The sequence below is a fragment of the Miniopterus schreibersii genome, assembly GCF_964146895.1.
Source record: "Miniopterus schreibersii genome assembly, chromosome: 16".
In the NCBI taxonomy this organism is placed as follows: domain Eukaryota; kingdom Metazoa; phylum Chordata; class Mammalia; order Chiroptera; family Miniopteridae; genus Miniopterus; species Miniopterus schreibersii.
The window spans coordinates 3,558,669-3,580,089 of NC_138116.1; the positions used below are offsets into that span (position 1 = coordinate 3,558,669).

A 21,421-nucleotide genomic window follows, 5' to 3' on the forward strand; every position below is an offset into this window, starting at 1 on the left:
GCGCTCCGCCGGTCTCCCGACCGACCCGCCGGCTCCCGGCCTTCCCAGATGCCCCGGCTCCTCGCGTAAATTTACCTCAGTCCCGGGGGCAGGGGGTCTGCAGGGTTCTGGATTTGCAAGAGCTTCTCTCTCCTGCCCCTAGCCCTCCTCTGGGCTCCTCTCTGGTAAAACGTGAGGAAACTGGCGTCCGAAAGTGCAGTGTGAACAGTCAAATGCGTGACCCTCCTCTCCGCCGTCCTGGGCTGCTTTGGTCCCCACCATCTGGCTGGACAAGGACGGAAGAAGAGGGGGCTTAGAGAAGGGGGAGCGGTGGGTTCCCCAATTCCAGCTTCGCAAGCTGAAGGCCACCGGGGGCTGTCAGTTGCGGTCTGGGTAGGTTCGGGTTTCTTCAGGGTCTTCCATTAGGTCCCTTTCGAGGGGCCTGGAAGCCGGGTTTGGAGGACCCGGGGGCGGGAGGCGCTGTCCGGCTCACGATGGTGCTGAAGCGCCACCCAGCCTGTCATTCGCACCTCCTCAAGGCTGGGGCCCACCCCGCGGCCGCCGCGGGCCGCTCCCACACATTCCGCTAGGTGGCACCATTGCTCTGACCAGCCTGGGGATCGGCGACTCCGGACCCCGGCGGAGGACGCTGCGGGAGTCCCGGGAAGGGCAAGGGGCAAAGAGCACGGGGGACTTCCCCAGAGGGGTCCCCGGGTCTCGGTTCCCAGACTCCTTAACATCACGTCTTCTCTGCCATCCAGTCACACACCCTTCGGTCTAAACTCTAGAGAGCCCTGGGTGGCCGCGGCTCGGCCACTGGAACTCCAGGGGCACGAGCCCTCGCCCCCCGCACCCTCCGCTTCACCTGGGCGCATGCGCTGACCGGCCAGCTTCTCGGGCCCCCGCTGGCGTGACGGGGGTGGGGCCTGGCGCGGATGGGGGCGGGGCCGTAGGCCCTGACTGACAGCTCGACTGCGCGGCCGGGACGGTCCCTCCGCTCCCGATCCGGCGGGAGGGAGGGGGGAGGGGCGGGATTTCCTGCGGGAGGCGCCGAGCCGGCCGTGGAAAAGGCGGAGGAGAAAGGGGGCACGGGGGGCAGCGGAGCCGCCGTCCGAGCGCCAGGGGCCGCGCAGGGCCGACCGGACCCCCGGCGGGGCGGCTGGGAAAGGTGAGGCTGCGTGGCCCGAGGGGGGTCAGCGCGCCGGAGGGCGGGCACAGACTAACTTTTCCTGCGGGACCCGCGGGCGCCTCGGTCGCTTCGCTCCTTCCGTCCTCCTTCGCGCCTCCTCATTCCGTCTTCCCGCATCGGTCCCTCCGGCGCTGGTCCCAGTCGGTCCCTCCCGCCGCTTTGTTCCCCAGGTCGGCCCGGGCCGGGTTGGGGTTGGGGGTTTGCGCGGCGCTGGGCGGGCATTCCGGGGGGCGGGGGAGCCAGCCCGACCCCAGGCACTGCCAGGGGCGCCCTCCCCCACCGTCGGCCGCGGGCCGCGAGAGGGAGTGCCATCTGGGTTGGGCTTGGGACGGTTTGGGGAGTGAGGGGTTCCCAGCCAGAGCCCCAGGCCTGCCCGGTGTCATGCCACAGGACTCGGGCAACAAATTCGTGGCCAGTGAGGAACTGACGCAGGTTTTTCTGCATGGAAGTGGGGGCTCTGGGCCTCAGGTTCAGGCTTGGGGGGGCCAGGCAGCCCCATTTGCCAGCAGTGCCCCAGCTCTTGTCTCTGTTCTCTGCCCAGCTGCTTTTCCATCCCGCATAAGGGGTGAGGATAGGTCAGCAACAGGTGCTGTAAAGCCTCCCTGTCCGGCAGGCAGACCCCCGCCAGAAATGGGGGGCCATAAACTCCGCACTCCACTCTGAATTCATGAAGAGCCCTGCAGCTAGAGCATGCAGCTATTATAGCAAAGCGTGGGGAGGGAGGAGTCTGGGGCAGGTACCTTCGACAGGGAATGACCCCTCCTGTCTGCCTGTGCCTGACCCTCCCAGGCCCCACCCCCTGGAACGCCAGTTGTCCGTGGGTGTCAGCCCCTTAGGCTGTGGAGAACAGGCTGCTGCCCAGCCTGCCCCAGGTTGAGATGCTGCCAGGTGCCCTGGGGCCCCAGTGACTCAGCCTCCCCCTCCCAGAATGCCACCTCTCCCCCCTCCAAATATTCCTCTCATGCAGGCAGCTCCCTTCCAGCTCTGAATGGCTTAGCCCCTCCCTTGGCTCATAAGGGCAGCCAGGGTGTTTTGGGGGCTCCCTGGAGGCCCTGCCCTGCTGTTCCTCAGAGCCCTGCTCCTGGGACCCTTGCGGGCTCTGGCCCAGCCCTCAGCGGAGGCACTGCATCTTTTCCAGACCCCTGAGACGTGTCCACTGCTGCTGCACAAGGCCCGAGGGAATGCTGGCTGCTTTCTGGGTGGGTATTGGTGCTCCTGAGCCACGCTGGGAAGATCGGCGTGCCCAGTCCCAGCCCATCCTGGGGCTGTCGGAAGCTGCAAGCTGATATCTGTCCAGATTTCCGAGCAGCCTCCACCCCCTCAGAGATTGGCTTTCCTGCTTGTGGCGATAGCTCACGAAGCACCTTGTTGGAGTACCTGTCAGTGCCTGACAAGAACCTACTGCCTGAGACACCAGACACACCCTGCCAGGACGCCTGGCCCTCCGAAGGGCCAAGGCATGGCACCCTGACGCCTTGGCTTAGACCAGTTTTCCTGCCTTTCTCCTGGACGTCTGAGCCCAGAGCCCAGCCCAGGGATCAGGATGGGTCGTGAACAGGACCTGATCCTTGCCGTCAAGAACGGAGATGTGACTGGTGTGCAGAAGCTGGTGGCTAAAGTCAAGGCTGCAAAGACAAGTGAGTACTTGATGGGGTGACTGTCCAGCTGAGATCTCCTGAGACCCTCCCCTGAGTGCAGAGAGGGCCTGGGGGTCACTGTGACCTTGGGATGTGGGGTGGGAGAACTATCTTGTTCTATACAAGGAGTGCCTCTGTGTGTGAGAGCCAGAGAGGAAGTTGGGTCCCCCTTGCTGTTGTGTCTTAGGCAAATCACTTCACCTCTCTGGGGCTCAGTTTCCTCATCTGTAAAGTAAAAGGGTTGAAGTGCATTCATTCACATTTTTTTGAGTGCCTATCGTGCACCAGCCAGGCTCTGTTCTAAAGCATCAGGTCTCAGCAGTGAATGAAACAACCGGAATTCCTGCCCTTGTGGGGTTTTCTTCCAGCAGGTGGTTTTTCAGATTGTTCTCTGGAGCCATGGGGTTTCTGACAATGGATTGGGAAAGACAACAAATAGAGTTCCATCCCCCACCCCTCCACCACCACTTCAGCCAGGTCATCTCAGCATTTATGTCTTAGTTTAATGGGGATGTCTGTAAAATAGCTTTAAAGAGAGAGTTCTACTGCCTAAAACAAAGTCCAACACTACCCAACCACTTGCTAAAGCCCCTTTCCCCTGACTTACCTGCCTGTCTTCCCTGGTGGGGGTGGCCCAAGCTATTTTTCCGGAGGTTTCTCCTTAGCCTGGGGTCTCTACTCTTGACAGGGTTGTGGGGGGCTTCATGCCCAGGTGGCCATACCTGAGCCCCATCTCTTGGGAACCTCTGCTGTGAGACCCCAAGGAGATTAGACTTCTGGGCTTCAGGGTGAGCTCTCTGGGCCATCCCAGGAGGACACTGGCCTTGTCCCTTTGAGTTTCTATACCAGCAGGGGCAGGAGGTAGCTCTTGCCACCACACTGGGGCTGGAGGAGAGAGGGTCCCCCAAGTACTGAGACTATAGCCCCAAGACACACCTTGGCTAATGAAAAATCTAATTATCCCCACCCACACCTGCTAGTGTGGGTGCCAGAAGGAAGGATTTTAAGGGCCCAGGAACCAGAGGCTCCCACTTGTATACCAGGGCAGGAGACCCAGGGTATAGGGAGGTGGAGCTGTGGGGGGGGTCCCTGTGCACTGGTGAAGTGGGTATAGGGTGAGCACAGTGAGAGGAAGGTGCTAAAGGTCCCTGGAGGCCCAAGAGTAGGAGCCACTCACCTTCTCTCCTTACCTCTGTGTTGTTTTTGGCAACCTGCCCAGTGGGGCTTTGGTTAAGCTGCTGTTGGCCTCATAGCCCTGGGGCCTCAAAATGAGGTCCTAAGGAGGACAAGTGGGTGGGGTCTGGTGGCTGGTGGTGGGAACCTCGCAGCTGGGTTCCTAGGCTCCAGGAGGGTTCCCTGTGCTCAGAGGAAAATGTCTGTGGGGGAAGCAATCCCTTCCCCGAGCCCCCAAAGGGACTTGCACAGAGTATGGTCACAGGCACAGAGTGACAGGGTCCTGGGACTCCTCCTGAGGCCCTGGCACTGTACCTTCCTTCCCAGTCCTCTGAGAAGCTGGGAAAGCTGGTAACCAAAAGGAAATCACAGGGTGACATTTGCAGACCCTGCAGTTCATGAACTGTTGTGATCCGTCTAATTCCCTACCTCTACATCCACTTGACAGATAAGGAAACTGACATTCAAAGAGCCCAAGGTCACCCGGCCATTGTGTGGCAGATCACAGACAAGCCGTGCTCCCACACTTGGCTGCTTATCAGAATTACCTAGGATTGTTCTGAAAGTGCAGGCTCCCTCCTTCCCCCCTACTCCCTTTTCTGAACTGTCTCCTCTGGCCAGCGGAAATGGAGTGGGCTGGGGGTGGCCCGCTGAGCTCACATCCTCTGCCCAAGCCTAAATCAGGAGTGACCCTTCCACCCCTCAGAGCCAGGCCGGGAAAGAAGGTTGTGCTGGAGGGGAAGTGCCTGGAGCCAGTCCAAAACCAGGACCCTCCGCCCTCCTGCCAAGGTCCCCAGTCCAGTCACTGTAAGCCTCTCCCCCACCGCCTTTCCGGCCATTGTTCTGCAGAGAACAGAGCCACCCAGCCTGGCCCTGCCCCTGTTCCTGTCTCTCCTGTCACATTGTCTTGGCACTCCCCAGAGGCTGCACCTCACCACCGAGCTGCCCCATCCCTGACAGTCCAGGCTGGCAGCAGGTGGAGGGACTTTCTGTGTCTCTTCCATGCTGACCTCATCATCTTTTCTGAGGCTCAGAGAGGTAACACAGCCAGGAAGAATTTGAACCAGGCACTTCCTGCTCCCGGGGCCCCCGTTCTTTCCACTGCCCTGAATGGTTCTGTGTAACAAGGACTTTCCAAGGGGGCTAGAGGAAGACTGGGTGGCCTGTGTTTCTTCTCAGTGGCCCCCACTTCTCACTTCTTAGGCACTCCTTGGTTCTGTATTTACTTTTTCAGCAGAAGCGGAATTCAGCTCAGCCCTAAATGTAACTGTCCCCTCCCTCCCCATCCCATGCTCTGCTTGTCATTTCAGGGTTGGTCCTTCCCTGTTGGAATGAGGCCCTGTCTTGCTGGGGTATTCAGGGGCCCACCAGGGCCTGGGGGCAGGCCTGGACCAGCATGCTTGGCACCCCGCCTGCCTGGGTTGAGCCAGGCCTCCTCCTTCCCTGCAGGGGGGTGGGTTCCAGCAGGAGGCAGGGGCCGCCTGTAACAGGCATTCCCTCACCCCCTCTGATGCCCTGACTCATGCATGGAACACACCTGCATGAATCCTGTCCCTGTCTCTGAGGGGGATGAACTATCATCCCATGCCTATAGCTTCTCTTGCCACCACCCAGCAGAGAGTCTCCTGCCTGGGGCCTGTGGGTGCAGAGATGGGCCAGTACGGGGACTGTACTAGCTTTTGCTGGAATACAGCCTCTTGGTGATAGTGGCTAACGTGTAAGGGGTGCTAAGTGGTGATAGCTCCCACTTTCTGCATGCTGACAGGGGTATTCAACCCTTGTGAGCAGGTTTTGTGATCAGCCCATTTTTAGAGATGAGGGCACTGAGCCTAAGAGATTAAGTGACTCGTCCAAGATCACACAGCTAGTTCGTGGCAGAGCCAGGGCATAGTGTAGGTCTGTCTGGCACCACCTTCTCTACTGTGCCCCATTCAGGGATGTTGTAGGGCTGGGCACTGTGGCCCTGGCATCTGCCCTTCCACTCTTGAGCCTCTAGTGCCCCTCTCCTTCCTTTCCCAGCCCCCTTGGCCAGCAGGACAATGAGACTCGTTCCCTGGCCCGTTCAGGCAGGAATGCTAACCATGCGCTCGTGGGTTTGTCTGTTGAGGGCATGGCATGCCAGTCCCCCCTCCCCACCTCCTTGGCTCTATAAATGAGCTGGGCTGGGGACCCAGGGAAGCTAGGCCATTGCTGCTGCAGCTCCCTGCACTCGGTGCCCTCGAGCTGATGGGCCAATGGGCCAGGGTGAGGAGCAATAGGGACAGGACACTAGAAGGCCATGGGGCAGGTGCTCTCCTGCACTCCAAAAGGTCAGCTGGATTTGGGAGGTGGATGGAGAGGGAGCACTGGGCCAGGGTGTGGCTAAGGGCAGATCATTCGAGGGTGCCTTATGCCTCCTTCTCTGACCCCCAGAGCTTCTCGGCTCCACAAAGAGACTGAATGTCAACTACCAGGATGCTGACGGGTGAGTGTGTGCCCTGCGCTTCCTGAGGGCTGGGGGGGTGGAGGGCCCCTTCCCCTCTCAGGCTTGGTCCTTGGAGTGTGCTTGCTGAAAGCTCTGCACCCTGCCTGTATAGGATGGGAGGGAGGGGTCCTGCCCCTGAGAGGGGAGGGGCCCTGGTGCCTCTCTGGGGGCCTCCTTGGGTCAGATTGCTACTGGGCCCCCTTTTCTCCCTAGAGTATAGGAGCCCTCAGGCTCCTGCTCCCACGGCCCCCTCCCCTGGGCCGGCTGGGGGGGGAGGCCAGACAAACAGGCCTCTCAGCCCAGACACTGAGCCCTTTCATTCTGCTGCCCGGCTGCTCTGCGCTCCCACGGCAGGGCTGGTGGGGGCGGGGGCACAGTGGGCAAGTAACCCAGCCCTGCCAGCCCCCAGGATGGGTCTGATGTGAAAGACAAGGATTTGGGGGGTAGGGGCTGCTTATTGACACCCCCACCATGTGTCCCACCACGCCAGATTCTCTGCTCTCCACCATGCCGCCTTGGGGGGCAGCCTGGAGCTCATAGCCTTGCTGCTGGAAGCTCAGGCCACCGTGGACATCAAGGACAGCAATGGTGAGACCCCTGTGTGCCCCCTAGCAGGCCCTGTGGTCAGAGCTTGCTTCTGCTACAGCATAGCAATGCCGGTAGATGTTGGCGTAGTTTCTCTGGGCTTGTAAATGCTTTACTCTTTAATCTCCATCGCTTACTGGGTAGTGGGTGGTACTGATATCCCAGTATCCAGATGAGGTTGAGGTTAGGTTGTTGTTGTGAGTCACCAGATCACCCATGGTGGGCAAGGTGGGATTCTGGCTTCAGCCTCGTACAGCCAGACCTCTTCCTGACCAAACCCAGGTGAAGCCAGCATTGCTTCCGCTGGGTCTGTCTCCCTTCCAGCTGGGGTGGCTCCAGATCCTGCTTGGTTCCCTCCCTTGGCCCCACATCATCCCTCAGAACCACCTTCCCTTCTGCAGGCATGCGCCCGCTGCACTATGCCGCCTGGCAGGGCCGGCTGGAGCCTGTGAGGCTGCTGCTGCGGGCCTCCGCGGCTGTCAATGCCGCCTCGCTAGACGGGCAGATCCCGCTGCACCTGGCTGCCCAGTATGGCCACTACGAAGTGGTACGTGAGCCCTCCCGCCCACAGGGGCGCTGGGGCAGGGGGCCAGGGCTGGCACAGAGGGGCTGGCGAGGCCAGACCCCTCACTCGGTTCCCTCGTCACCCCCAGTCAGAAATGCTCCTCCAGCATCAGTCCAACCCATGCCTGGTCAACAAGGCCAAGAAGACACCCCTGGACCTGGCCTGTGAATTTGGGCGGCTCAAGGTGAGGCTTGCAGCCCTTGGGGGGCTGGGTTCTGGGTGTCTGCGGGGTCTCAAGAGGAGGTTCTATGTGGGTGCTGGTTGCTGCAGGTGGCCCAGCTGCTACTGAACAGCCACTTATGTGTGGCTCTGCTGGAGGGTGAGGCCAAGGACCCATGTGATCCCAACTACACCACGCCCTTGCACTTGGCTGCCAAGAATGGCCACAGAGAGGTCATCAGGTAGCCACCGCTCCCCCACCTTCATTTCCTCATCCCCTTCCTGTGGGGCCGGCAATGTCCCCTCGGTGCCCTGCCCTGTTGCCCTCTTCACCCTTGCTCTGGGTCACTCTCCCATGCCCCCAGCAATTGGCTTCCTCTCCCGCCCCCACCACCCTTGTGACTCCCCTCCCCTCCACAGGCAACTCCTGAGAGCCGGGATTGAGATCAACCGCCAAACCAAGACAGGCACGGCGCTGCATGAGGCTGCTCTGTACGGCAAGACCGAGGTGGTACGGCTGCTCCTGGAGGTGGGTGTGGGCACCTGGTCATCCCGCAGGTGCACACAGAGCCCCACCGGATGCCGGGTCCGAGACCAGCTGTGGAGGCTCTGAGAGGTGTCCCCCACTAACATGGTGTTTGGCATGGGTGGTGGCCAAGTGGCTGGAAAAAAGATGGACCTGGTTCAAGCCCCAGTTCTGCTTCTTACTAGCTGAGTGACCTTGAGCTCGGCCTTGACCTTATTTCTGAGCTTCCATTTTCTCATCTGTAAAATATGGAAATAGTGCCTACCTCCTGGGTAGTCGGGAGGATTGGGGGAAATGACAAGCAGAGTGATTAGTGCACGCTCACTCTGCCCTGTGTCCCTAGGGCGGGGTGGACGTGAACATTCGGAACACATATAACCAGACGGCGCTGGACATCGTGAATCAGTTCACCACCTCCCAGGCCAGCCGGGAAATTAAGCAACTACTGCGGGGTGCGTGTGGCGGGGAGAAGGCCCAGCCCAGGGATCCTCCATCCAGTGGGTATCAGGAAGTGGTGCAGGAGTGGATGTCACTAGTTAGGGCTAGTTAGAGAATGCTGTGGTGGTGATCAGGCAGGGCCCTGGGTGAGGGTCATGGAGGGGACCAAAGGGGTAGGAGGACATCCTAAGGACCCTCAGATGACACTTGTCCTCCCTCTTCTTTTAGAGGCCTCAGGGATCCTGAAGGTTCGAGCGCTCAAGGACTTCTGGAACCTCCATGATCCCACTGCCCTCAATGTCCGGGCGGGGGACGTCATTACGGTGAGGACCCAGTGCAGGTGTTCCTCTGCAGATATAGGTGGTTACTGCCACTTACTAGGGTACCTGCTGTGGACTAGGCTCTGTGCTAAGGTCTTTATATGAACTGCGTCATTGATCTTTTTCCCAATCCAGGTAAGGTAGGTGCTATCACCTTTCCCTTTTCAGAGATGACAGAATTGAGGCTTAGAGAAATTAATGTGTCTTCCCAAGGCCACACAGCTAGCAAGCAGTGGTGCTGGGATTTCAATCTGGGCTGACTCCAGGATTCTTTTGTATGTTCTAGAGGCACATGGGGGATTGGGCTGGATGCTGACAGCAGGGGCAGAACTGTGGGCTGACGTGAGCATCAGAGACCAGCTTCTTGGGGATAGGGGACCACAGCTGCAGGGCTGGCCGCCTGCCCTTGCTTGGTACAGGAAGTAATCATTGCCTCCCCTTCCCCCATCTGCCACAGGTGCTTGAGCAGCATCCCGATGGCCGCTGGAAGGGGCACATCCATGAGAGCCAGAGAGGCACAGACCGTGTGGGCTACTTTCCCCCTGGCATTGTCGAGGTGGTCAGCAAGCGGAGCATCCTTACACCCCGCCTCCCCTCTGTGCCCACCCCCCTGCGCCCAAACTTTTCTCGGACACCGCAGCCCCCTGCTGATGACTCCCTGCACCCTCTTGCCTATGGCCAGCTCCCTCGGGTGGGCCTCAGCCCAGACAGCCCAGGTATATCCTTCCAGCGGGCATCACTGGCACCAGGGTGGGCGTCTGGCTGCCAATCAGCTGTTGGCAGGGTCAACTGGGGCTCTGACCCCTTTGCCTCTGCCCCCTGCAGCAGGTGACAGGAATAGCGTGGGCAGTGAGGGCAGCGTGGGCAGTATCCGCAGTGCTGGCAGCGGGCAGAGTTCCGAGGGCACCAACGGCCACAGCACTGGGCTCCTTATTGAGAACGCCCAGGTAGGAGGGAGGGGGCGTTAGGATGGGGCGGGGCTCCCCTCCTGCTGCCACTTCCCTGAACACTGAGTCGGCTCTATCCCTGTGCGCAGCCCCTTTCCTCTGCTGGAGAGGACCAGTTGCTGCCAGGACTACACCCTCCATCCCTGGCAGGTAGGCAGGGTAAATGGGACCTGGATGGGCTAAGAGAGGTGCAGGGGGGAAGGCTGAGGGCTTGGCACCCCTTCATCCTGCCACCCCTGATTCCATTCCTGTCCCTACTCAAAGACAACCTGAGCCACCGCCCTCTGGCTAACTGTCACTCTGGGGAGCAGCTCTTTACCCAGGATGTGAGGCCGGAGCAGCTACTGGAGGGGAAGGTATGACCTCCACTGGGGGCCCAGGGTTAGATGGGCTTCAGTATGGACTTAAGTCCCTTCTCAGGTCACTCAGGCCAGGCCCCTAGGGGAGGCTGGGCAGATGGCTGGGCTCTGGCCTCGGCTCCTCCTCAGCAGACTGGACTCTGTTAACTTTACCCCCATCCTGACACACCACAGGATGCCCAGGCCATTTATAACTGGCTGAGTGAGTTCCAGCTAGAAGGCTACACTGCCCACTTTCTGCAGGCTGGTTACGATGTGCCAACTATCAGCCGCATGACGCCCGAGGTAGGTGCCCCTGCGGGACAGCAGTGGAGGGTCCAGCGGACAGGGGAGGACGCCTGATTGCATGACTCTGTGTGGCAGGACCTGACAGCCATTGGGGTGACCAAGCCTGGGCACAGGAAAAAGATTGCCTCAGAGATCGCCCAGCTCAGCATCACAGAGTGGCTGCCCAACTACATCCCGGTGAGTAGGCAGCTGGCTCGAGGTCCCACCCTCTGCTGTGGCTGTGGTGCCTTCCCAGGTTGGGGTGGGGGCTGGGTGGGGAGCCCACTCCAACCAACGGCAGTGCTCTTCCAGGCGGACCTGCTGGAGTGGCTGTGCGCGCTGGGGTTGCCGCAGTACCACAAGCAGCTGCTGAGCAGCGGCTACGACTCCATGGGGCTGGTAGCCGACCTCACCTGGGAGGAGCTGCAGGAGATTGGCGTCAACAAGCTTGGTGAGCCCCAACTGCACTATGGCCTTCTGGCCAGGCACCCACATACCTCCAGGGGTCTCCAAAATATTTTCAGGGTCCAGGCCCAGAAGAGAGAACGGGGTTCAAGAGAAAAGGGGGGATGCTTTCCAGCCCCAGCTAACCCTGCCACCTATATCCACCTTCTCAGGTCATCAGAAGAAGCTTATGCTGGGTGTGAAGCGTCTGGCCGAGCTTCGGCGGGGCCTGCTGCAGGGGGAGGCCCCAGGCGAGGGCAGCCGCCGACTGGCCCGGGGCCCAGAGCTGATGGCCATCGAGGGGCTGGAGAACGGGGATGGACCTGCTGTGGCTAGCCCACGCCTCCTCACCTTTCAGGGCAGCGAGCTGAGCCCAGAGCTACAGGCAGCCATGGCAGGGGGTGGCCCTGAGCCACTCCCCCTACCCCCTGCCCGGTCCCCAAGCCAGGAGAGCATTGGAGCACGCTCACGAGGGTCTGGGCACTCACAGGAACAGCCTGCCCCCCAGCCCAGTAGTGGAGACCCCAGCACCCCACAGGAAAGGAACCTTCCAGAGGGCACAGAGCGGCCCCCTAAGCTTTGTTCCCCACTTCCTGGCCAAGGGCCTCCCCCTTATGTTTTTATGTACCCACAGGGCTCACCCTCTGGCCCAGCCCCAGGGCCACCTCCGGGTGCACCCCGGGCCTTCTCATACTTGGCTGGCTCCCATGCTGCTCCTCCGGACCCTCCTCGGCCCAAGCGCCGGTCCCACAGCCTGAGCCGGCCTGGCCCGGCCGAGGGGGAGGTAGAGGGGGAGACTGAAGGGCCAGTGGGCAGTGCCTTGGGCAGTTATGCCACCCTCACTCGGCGACCAGGACGTAGTGCCCTAGTCCGAACCAGTCCTAGCCAGACCCCAGCTCGAGGGGCTCCACGTAGCCAGTCCTTTGCCCTTCGGGCCCGACGCAAAGGCCCCCCCCCACCTCCACCAAAGCGCCTTAGCTCTGTCTCTAGCCCCACACCAGAGCCACCTCCACTAGATGGGAGCCTAGGGTCCAAAGAGGGGTGCCCGGGGCCCCGAAGGCGAACACTGAGTGAACCAACTGGCCCATCGGAGCCCCCTGTCCCACCTGCCGCAGCTGGCCCCGCATCAGACACGGAGGAGGAAGAAGATCCAGGGCCCGAGGGGACACCCCCATCCCGGGGCAGCTCAGGGGAAGGGCTCCCGTTTGCAGAGGAGGGGAACCTGACAATCAAACAGCGGCCAAAACCAGCTGGTCCCCCACCCCGGGAGACACCGGTGCCCACTGGCCTCGACTTCAACCTCACAGAGTCAGACACTGTTAAGCGGAGACCCAAATGCCGGGAGAGAGAGCCACTGCAGACGGCACTTCTAGCCTTCGGCGTGGCCACTGCCACGCCCAGCCCCTCTGTCCCCCTGCCCTCCCAGACCCCCAGCGAGTCCCCCATAGCTTGTCCCAGCCCTCCTCAGCCTGACCCTAGCAGCCTTCCAACTCAAGGAGCTCCAGCCCCTCTTTATCCCAGCCCCCCGACCCAGCCCCCTGCGCCCTCCTGCCCTGGGCTGGCTCTGGAGAACTCAGCAGGCAGCCGGCCGCACGTGGATCCAGAGCCCCCAGCTCCTGCTGCTGCCCTCATCAAGGTGCCTGGAGCAGGTACGAGGCAGGGCGTGCGGGGACCAGGCACTGTTTACAGGGGTTGTGTCCAGTCCAGTTGAGTCACAAGCCAACCTTTTTGTTTCTGCAGGAACAGCTCCTAAGCCTGTGTCTGTGGCCTGCACCCAGCTGGCATTTTCTGGCCCTAAGCTGGCTCCCCGTCTTGGCCCCCGGCCTGTACTGCCGCCTCGGCCAGAGAGCACTGGGGTTGCGGGCTCTGGCCAGGCCCAGCAGAGACTGGAACAGACCAGTTCGTCCCTGGCAGCTGCACTGCGGGCCGCAGAGAAGAGCATTGGCGCTGAGGAGCAAGAGGGGTGAGGGGTGCTAGCTGCTGGGTGTTAGGCAGAGGAGGGAAAGGTGGAGGCTAGGAAAGTCTCCTCCCATATCCTCTTTCCAGGGGTCCTGGGATTGTTGGGGAGCAGGGGTGTCACAGGCAGATCCTCAGTCTGGGACTCCCCTGTTGGAATGGGAGGAGCCCAGGTTTTAGAGTCACTTAGTCATCTGACCTGCAGGGAAGCTGGTGGCACATGAGGTTGGACAAGTCATTTCCCCCCTCTGAACCTCAGTGCACACGTGTAAGGAAGGGACAGTAACTCCTACTGACTCTGGAGGTTGTGAGAATTAAGATTCTTAGAAAGCTCTTGGTACCAACCAGGCACTTAGTAACAGCTCTCTTGCCCTGGGCCTGCGGGGTGATCTGATACTTGGCTGATCTGACCCAGTCCTTCTTTCACGCAGCCCCACCAACACCTCTACCAAGCACATTCTGGATGACATTAGCACCATGTTTGACGCCCTGGCTGACCAGCTGGATGCCATGCTGGACTGAGCTGGACCAACCTGCAGCCTTCAGCACTGCCCACTAGGACTTGCAGTGTCCATTGCCTCTGCCCTAGCACCGAAGAAGCTCTGCTACCATAGCAGGGTCCCTCCTGCTGCTCCAAGCCCGTGGCTGTCAGCACTGCAGTTCTAGGGGGGCCATGGGAATTTGTCAGAACCTGGTAATAGCAAAACCCCCTCCCGGTGTATAATCTGAGCAAAGAGCCCTACCCTTTGGACAGGGACCCTGGTAAGAGCTTCCTCCCCAGGGAGAGAGGTGGTGGCAGAGCATCTAGGGTGCTGCCTCTGCCTCCCCACCCCCCTGCCAAGTGTCTCAAGTTCCTGTGCCAAGGTCTTCTTGCCACCTACTGTGCTGTCCTGGTGCTGAGGCTGGAAGAGGCAGTGTGTCTGGCCGGGTCTCCACAGGTGTACATAGGACATGTAAATAAACCACCAAGGGCCTGCTCAGCGGTGGTGGTAATGCCCAGGCCAGAAGCTGCTTCCTCCCCTGCCTGCCTGAAGTGACACAAAGCTGGTGGGGGTGGGGGCAGTGGGATTAATAGACCCCTGAAGTCCAAACTTTTTCAACTGTAAATGTTATTTTTTAAGCAGAGAGAAATGCATATATTTTAAATGGAATTTATTCTATCTATAACTGCCTGAGAAGATGCAGTGGGGGAGGGTCTTCAGACCACAGCAGGAGTGCCCACTGCCCACCTCAGGGCTGGAAGCCTGAGCTGGTTGGCCAGGCCCCAGCTCTGTAACCATTAACCTCTTACCCCAACTAACGCCAATGAAAGTGTCATTCCACATGATTGGCCTGTGTGTTTGGATCTGTGCTACGGACCTCTGAGCTGGACCCCTGGGCTCCTGTTGGTGTGGAAAGAGGAAGGCTTGGGCCCTCTCTCCTCCCCTTAGTGGCTTCCTCATGGACCAGCCACAAGCTTTTCTTAAGCAATTTATAAGTTTTAATACAAACCAGTCTACATTCCTAAAAGGCTCATTTCCAGTAAAAAATATACACCAGTAAAAACATTCTCACAGGAGAACTATGCAGGGGGCTAAAAGGATCCCTGGGCCGTATCCCCAAGACTGACTCATGCCCAGCTAGACAGCAGGCACAGGAAGAGGCTCTAGGACAAGGTGGGGGCCCTTTTCCACCTTTAGGTCCCTGTGAGGCTCCCCTGCAGAGGGAGGGAGGGGAAGTGCCTGACCACATCCAGGTCCCTACCCCAGGAAGACAGGGTGGGAGGACATGGGGAGGATGCACCATCACCTGGCCTTCCACAGCGTCCTGGAGAGTTGACTCAAGCTCCCCACCCCCCAGCTGCTGCCAATGCTCTTCCCAAAAAGGTCGAGGCCCTGGCCCCAGGGTTCATGGCCTGCCCAGAGACCCCAGAGCACAGAGCTGGGTTAAGGGACCCTGAAGAGGGACAGCCCATAGGAGGAGGGGGCTAAGAGCCCCTCTGCTAAATACATGAGGTCATACATTCAAGAATGCCCCTGGTGAGGCCCAGAGAAGGGCCAGGACTGTCTTGACATGGCCTTTGCTCATTAGCTTCACAGTAGCCCCAGGATTCAAGATGACAGCTGGGTCTGGCCTGGGGATCTGGGCCTCCAATGCCATGGGGCACAAGAGTAAACCCTGAAACATTCATGATACCAACTCCCCAGACTCAGAAATGGGTCTGGTATTAGCCCCAGGGTTCAGGGCCACTATGGCCACTGTGGCCAATGGCTCAGAAGGGAGAGTTCATGCCAAGCTTGGTTTCAAACTGCAGCTTCTGTCGCTTCTGGTAGCGGACCCGGACCCTGGTGGGGCAGGAGATTAAATCAGGGGTCAGGGCAGGACACAAGAGGAGGTAGAGATGGTTAGCAAGAAGACAAGGGAATGGTGCCCAGAGGGTTACAGGCTTAGGGCACGTGCCCGGGCCCAGAGGGAGTGCCCTGCTGGTGACTCACCGAATCTCGTGCAGCTTCACAATCTCGTTGGTGACCACCACAAGGACCAGGGACAAGCAGCCCAGTAGCCACGTCAGCAGAGGCACGTCCTCCAGGCCAAAGTGGACATGGCTGTCCCTATGTGTCCACAGCTGCAGGTCCACCGCCGTCTGGACCACTTGCCCCAGCAGCCTGCAGGAAGGAGGTGGCAGCACTGTAAATCTGGGTCTTCTTGCTCCCTTCCCTGCTTTTCTCAGTACAACAGTAGCTCAAGAAGGGCACCCTTCAATCTCTGGCCCAAACCTTACCCTCCAACCATAGCCTCCACCCCCTCCTCCCACCCTCCATCTAAACCATACTCACACCACAGGCACCGTCACGGACCACCAAAGGTTCGTCAGGGGGCTCTTTCTCCACAGGGGCTTGGTGCGATGCACATGGGTGACAGAAATGAACACTGGAGAAAATGGGGTAAGGGGGTGTCACAATTGCCATGGCCCGAGGCCTGGTACCCAGGGTACCCCCACCAGCCACCACTGGCCCCTTTCCAGCACCCCTCACCAGTGTGGAGGACAATCAGAGCGGCAGCGAGCTTCTGGGCCGGTAGCAGCCCATTGGCAAAGTCACCAAACCAGGCTGGGGCCGTGTCGGCATGGCTGCCAAAGCAAGGCATGGGCTCAGCCCCTGTGGGCCCCAGGAAAGTGGACTGGGGGTTGGGGTGGGGGCCCGGGGTGGGACCCACCTCGGCAGCATGATGGAGGAGCAGTTGGTGAGGTTGCGGGCCCGGGAACTGTCACAGAAGCTCTGCAGTGTGAAGCCAAAGCAGATGAGGCAGGAGCTGATGGTGAGGCTGAACTTGAGCAAGAAGCAGAGCAGGAAGTAGTGCTGGGTCTGCAGGAGGAAGGAGGCTGTCACTGCACAGGTGACGGCCCTCAGGACTCGGGACTTGGCACTCGGATTCAACGGGCTCTTCAGAAAATGGGCAGGCCCCGGGTCGGGGGACAGGAGCACAGGCTGCCTGCCCCAGCGAGGATCTTTCCCAGCTCTACCACCACCTCCCCTTTGGTTGGGGACACTGATGGAAGCCCCATCCTGGTGGCACCCTTCCTCAAGGATCAGCCTCTTCCACACTCACATTCCTTGGGAAAGGCCCAGGCTCACAGGCCCCACTTCACTTACCTTCTTAGGAATGGAGTGAAGGTTTTTCCCTGTTGCCATAGACATGATGGAGCTATGGGGGGGCTTCCCCAGCAGAGAGATGCTGAAAAGCAGAGACTGGGTGAAGGGCAGCAACTGTGACCCTCTGGCTCCCAATTCCCATGTGGAGAGCCTTTTGGGAGTCTTGGGAGTGAGGGCAGGGTTGGTGGGCAGGAAGGATAAGACAAGGGGGCCCTCCTGGTGCTCAGAGGAGGTGAGCACTGAGCAGGGCTCCCTGAACAGGTGCTCGGTGACATCCCAACCCTGCCTGCCTGGGACGGAGGGGCGGCCGGCTTCTCACCTGAGCAGAGGATAGCAAAAGCAGGACAGCCACAGGATGTCGGTGGTGCTGAGCAGTGGTGGCAGCTGGACTAGGCAAGAGAGGAACTAGACCAGGAGAGCCAGGAAGCACAATTAGACTCTGACAAACAGCAGGATGCTGGGAGCCCCAAGGCTGCCTCGCCCTGTGCCCAGACGCTCACGTCTTAGCCTAGAGGAGCCAGGGCTGGAGGAAACAATATTCTGCTCATGGGGTCATCTCTAAAAGCCCAGAGGTTTCAGAGGGGCTTTGGGAGCCCCCAGACTGTGCTGCAACCTCCCAGCCTCCCAACTGGTCTCACTCAACTGGCCCGAGCGAAGAAGCAGACAGGGAGAGGACAATGTCCCTGCTGGCCTGGCTCACCTGGATGACCACGAGAGACAACTGGCACTGCAGCAGGAAAAGGAAGCACTTGCGAATGCCATAGGTGGCATGCCGAGCCTAGGGACCAGGAGGGACAGATGTGGCCTTGCTCAGACCCTACAGCTGACAAACCTCAGCCAAGAGCCAGATGCCCCACTGCTCCTGCAAACCCAACTGCCTGGGAGAGCTGCACCTGGAGGTGAACAGGCCTTTGGCAGCCCAGATGCGTCCTGTGTCGTGACGCCCCTAACCCAAGCAGGCCCTGTACCCCTGCCCCTGCCACCAGCCCCAGCCCCTACCTGCTCGATGAGGCGGATGATGCTGATGGTCTCCTCCTGGCGGAAGGCCAGGGAGCAGGGCAGGCTGTTGAGCTGCCCTGAGAGCTGCAGGGGAGAAAGGCCATCGGAGGCCTGGGCCATGTTGGTGCTGGTGGCGTAGCCAAAGGTCTCCCAGGAGCAGCGGGATGGATACAGGGGGTCCAGGGCAATGCTGAGCATTGTAGGGGGAAGCGAACCCATCAGTTGTACTAGGCAAGACCCCATCTCCCACGGGACAGGGCGAGCACCTGCTCCCTCTTCTCCTCACCATGCCCAGGTCCTTTGGTCCCCTCAACCAGGGCAAGAATGGCCATAACATATGCCCCCGCCCCATGCAAGCCCAAGTCTGGGGTCCCCAGGAGGAGACGTGGGTTCCCCTGACCTGATGTCGCTCTGGAGGAAGAGGCAGCTATTCCGCAGGTTGGCAGAGCTGCCCAGGCAGCAGGTCACCTCCCCATACTCCTGCATAATCTTGATCATCTCACACATGGCTGCGGGGCAAGGTCGAGGGCACAGAGTCAGGCAGGTGGAGCCCCATCTGGGGCACTGGGCAGAGACCCATAGGACAGGAGACGGGGAAGTGGGCTCCCCTTTGGGACCATCCTACCCAATCGTATGACACTCAGACTCCCTGGACTGTGCACACCCACAGCTCCAACCCACTAGACTTCCCAGCTCCTCCCAGCCAGGTCTCTTTGCTCCCTGCATGGGAAACCAACATCCCCTCAAGAGCCCATGGGGTGCCCAGGCCTTGGCAGAGCTCAGTGGAAGGGACCAGGCTGCGCAGTCACCATGGCCACAGTACTCACTCTCAGGGGTACAGTCGGTGAAGAGGGGCACTAGCAGGGGCACGTTGTCGATGTTCTGCAGGTGGGGCCGCACCTGGTGGATGCCCCGGGGCAGTTTGGCCTGGAGAAAGCAGAGATGCCAGTGGCCTCAGAGTCAGGGACAAGGGTCCCATATGACCCTCCTTTCTCTGTCCTGGACCAGCCATGTACCACTTTCAGGGGACTGGGGGGCAAGCCCTGCTGACGTACTCGGTTGCAGTCCTCCAGGAAGCTGGGGAGGTCACTGTCCGTGGGCTGGAAGCTAATGAGGTCCGAGTGACCCTCCTCTTCCATCATCAGGAGTCCTTCTGCATCATCTCGGGACACTATGGAGAGGAAAGCCCGTCCCTCACCATGGAGCCAGCCTTCTGGGGGCCATTCCTTGCCCTGCAGATGGCACAGAACTTCCTTCCTGCAGGTCTCCTCTCCCGTGGACTGCCGTTATTGCATGGAGATTAGAGCCATTTTCCAAGGGAATGTATGTATCAGGAGGGCTCCATGGAGCTCTCTGTAGTATAGCTCCAAGGGGGGAGTCACTCACACCCCCCTCATCCCCACCACAAACCTTTGCCCTCACCCTGATTCAGGTCATCATGCAGGGAGCCAGCGTGGCTGGGGCTGGAGGGAGGGATCTCGGAGCCAGGCATGTCGCCATTTGGTGTGAGGGAGATGTGGCAGTTCCAGCCTGTCTCCAGGCCCATCTTTTCTGCAAACACCTGCAAAAGGCAGATGGCAATGAACAGATGGACCCCAAAAGCCCGGGGGAACAAGGGTCAGTGGTGGCAGAGGGGGTGGCTCTCTCTACCTTGCTTTTGAGCTCATCCTCCAGAGAGAAGTAGACGAAGCGAATGCAGGCATTGACCAGCCCATCAATGAGGCGCACGATGTCCAGCCGGGCCTGGTACTGGGAGGACACCATGCCCATGAAGATCTGGCCGCTCAGGGCCTGCATGCAGTCTTCCTTCTCCAGCACCTCCCCGATCCCTTCTTCAGGTCGGCACAAGGCACAAAGACCAGCCGAGACACAGCCCAGTCAGGACACCCAGGAACCAGCAAATTCCAGGAGGCAGCCCGGGGCCACACACACAGATGCCACACCCAAATCAAAGAGCACAAGGGGCCCAGAGACCACACACAGTCACACACACACACAGCCGGGACACATGAAGGAGCCAACAGACACATGAAGGAGAAAAGACAATGAGAGGCACTCATCAGTCCAGTGACAATCCTACGAAGTAACAACAGCCCAGCCCTGGTTGGGGCAAGGGGGCTGATCCCACCCTTGACAACGGCTTCAATTCATAGTCTCTTGGGTCAAAGACCCTGTGTGTTTGGTGGATGGGGAGGGGTGGGGGGTCAGGGGAGCTTTGAGTTCCTCTGTTCCAGCAGGGTTTGTGACCTAGCCTTTTGTCTTGATTCAAATAAGCTAATGCTCTACAACTGCTGCTGTTGCATAACTTTCAAAGAAAGTGATGTTCTAAATATTGTCCCACTAGAGCATCACAAGGAACCCGTGAGGAGGGCAGAGCAAGCCCCTAGTTTATACATAAGACAAAGGGACTCAACCACATCACCAGATAGTGAGTGCCACTGCAGTGTTCCGAGCCCAGGGCTGTGCCCACTGACCCCTCTGCTACAATGGGTTCCATGGGCCTCAGGAAGCCCTCCCTGCTCCTGGCCCCCAACAGGGCGGCTGCACACGGTACCATCGGAGCTCCAGCTGTTGCGGCGGGTGCTCGGCTTGATGGGGACGGTGCTGGGCAGCTCGCACATGGTGAAGATGCTGCTCTGGCCAGGTGCCTGCACCAGCTCGATGCACTTGCCATTGAGCTGAGAGGACAGGGTGCAGCTCATGGGCTTATAGGCGAAGGCGGAGCAGTAACCCGACAGGCAGGCTCGCTGGTAGAAATCCAGCACTTTCTTTCTGCCAGGGAAGCAGGGCAGAAGTGAGGTGAGTGGTCCTGGGACACCCCAGGCCATGAGCCGGGAAGGCAGGCAGCCTGAGCGAATGCTCTGGCCACTGGCGTGTGCTTCCTCACTCACCTGTCAGAACCCGAAAGAGGGTAGATGTCAGCTCCATCCCAGAAGTCTGTGCAGGCCTCCAAGACCACGTCCGCTGTGCCATGGGACAGCATCTGTTCTGTGCCTGAGAAGGGGATAAAAAGGCCAGACCATGAGTGCCCCAAGCCACCCTGCCCCTCACTCTGCCCTCACAGGTAACACTGCCACTCTCAAGAACAGCGCTAAAGAGCTCCTGCGGGTGGAGGGAACTATCCAGGCCTCACCATAGCAAGCCTGTGCAGAACACAGCTGGGCTTGTAATGCAGGCACTACGCTGCCCATCCTTCCGAGAGTCCCATCCTCTGCGACTGCCACCATCCCAGCCCTGTCCCTCAATTCAATCCCTGCCATATGTGAGGTCTTAGGAAGCTGTCTAGTGCTCATCTGCCCTAAAAGGGATGAGAAGAGCCCTGCCCAAGCTCCTGGAAGGTGTGGGCCAGGCGCGGGAGGCTCACTGGTGGTGGTGTCCTTGATGAAAAGGCTGATCATGTGGCTGAGCGGGGGGCGCCGCTTGGTGACACAGGACAGCCTCCCCAGGGAGCTCTCCTTCACCATCTCGGCACTGGGGAGCCGGTAGAGCGCCAAGTGGTTCTCCTGCTTAAAGAGCTCCTTGGCTCCAGGGGTGAAGCCTGCAGGAGGAGGGCAGCATCAGGTCCTCTGGGCCTCTGGGAGGAAGCCCACACCACTGCCCCCCTCCCTGACATGGATGAAATCCACGCTGGCTGGCTCCTCCCATCTCTCCATCCCACAGTTCTTTCTCCAGACTAGGAAGACTGTCAGACAGCAGTGCCTGGTTACAGGGGATGACCAGGAGCTAAGAGGGTTCATGGTGATCTGGATAAACATCAGGCCTGGAACTGGTCTGTCTGGGTC

General features: G+C 59.9%; 2 protein-coding genes across 6 annotated transcripts in view; one reads left to right on the plus strand and one right to left on the minus strand.

Moving 5' to 3' along the window:
• TMEM94 (transmembrane protein 94) overlaps positions 1 to 21,421 on the minus strand; it is a 45,658-nt gene that overhangs the window by 369 nt on the left and 23,868 nt on the right. For 4 of the 5 annotated variants that reach the window (XM_081161050.1, XM_081161051.1, XM_081161049.1 and 1 more), the window contains 17 exons: positions 21,004 to 21,177; positions 20,531 to 20,633; positions 20,194 to 20,411; positions 19,290 to 19,471; positions 19,062 to 19,200; positions 18,695 to 18,810; positions 18,467 to 18,566; positions 18,040 to 18,148; positions 17,640 to 17,829; positions 17,341 to 17,418; positions 16,960 to 17,045; positions 16,641 to 16,722; positions 16,204 to 16,352; positions 16,023 to 16,117; positions 15,825 to 15,918; positions 15,483 to 15,653; positions 14,144 to 15,332 (listed from right to left, as the gene is read on the minus strand). In XM_081161050.1, coding sequence (XP_081017176.1) covers positions 15,260 to 15,332; positions 15,483 to 15,653; positions 15,825 to 15,918; positions 16,023 to 16,117; positions 16,204 to 16,352; positions 16,641 to 16,722; positions 16,960 to 17,045; positions 17,341 to 17,418; positions 17,640 to 17,829; positions 18,040 to 18,148; positions 18,467 to 18,566; positions 18,695 to 18,810; positions 19,062 to 19,200; positions 19,290 to 19,471; positions 20,194 to 20,411; positions 20,531 to 20,633; positions 21,004 to 21,177 — 2,159 coding nt within the window. In that variant the 3' untranslated portion in view covers positions 14,144 to 15,259. Of the gene's footprint in view, positions 1 to 75; positions 266 to 14,143; positions 15,333 to 15,482; positions 15,654 to 15,824; positions 15,919 to 16,022; positions 16,118 to 16,203; positions 16,353 to 16,640; positions 16,723 to 16,959; positions 17,046 to 17,340; positions 17,419 to 17,639; positions 17,830 to 18,039; positions 18,149 to 18,466; positions 18,567 to 18,694; positions 18,811 to 19,061; positions 19,201 to 19,289; positions 19,472 to 20,193; positions 20,412 to 20,530; positions 20,634 to 21,003; positions 21,178 to 21,421 lie in introns of those variants that run through there. The other variant, XR_014000476.1, reaches the window with a different exon arrangement.
• CASKIN2 (CASK interacting protein 2) lies at positions 1,026 to 14,335 on the plus strand. The gene is made up of 20 exons (XM_081161052.1): positions 1,026 to 1,147; positions 2,307 to 2,805; positions 6,391 to 6,442; positions 6,933 to 7,030; positions 7,429 to 7,574; positions 7,681 to 7,776; positions 7,863 to 7,993; positions 8,172 to 8,280; positions 8,621 to 8,729; positions 8,944 to 9,038; positions 9,493 to 9,751; positions 9,861 to 9,982; positions 10,072 to 10,132; positions 10,247 to 10,338; positions 10,516 to 10,626; positions 10,705 to 10,806; positions 10,921 to 11,059; positions 11,226 to 12,701; positions 12,793 to 13,015; positions 13,440 to 14,335. The coding sequence occupies exons 2-20, from the start codon at positions 2,712 to 2,714 to the stop codon at positions 13,528 to 13,530; spliced, it is 3,606 nt and encodes a 1,201-aa protein (XP_081017178.1). The 5' UTR covers positions 1,026 to 1,147; positions 2,307 to 2,711; the 3' UTR covers positions 13,531 to 14,335.

Excerpts from the sequence above, each read along its gene's own strand:
- CASKIN2 (XM_081161052.1), top strand. The coding sequence starts at position 2,712 with ATGGGTCGTGAACAGGACCTGATCCTTGCCGTCAAGAACGGAGATGTG. Across the intron at positions 8,730-8,943 it reads AATTAAGCAACTACTGCGGG|AGGCCTCAGGGATCCTGAAG; the intron begins GTGCGTGTGGCG and ends CTCTTCTTTTAG. Across the intron at positions 11,060-11,225 it reads GATTGGCGTCAACAAGCTTG|GTCATCAGAAGAAGCTTATG; the intron begins GTGAGCCCCAAC and ends CCACCTTCTCAG.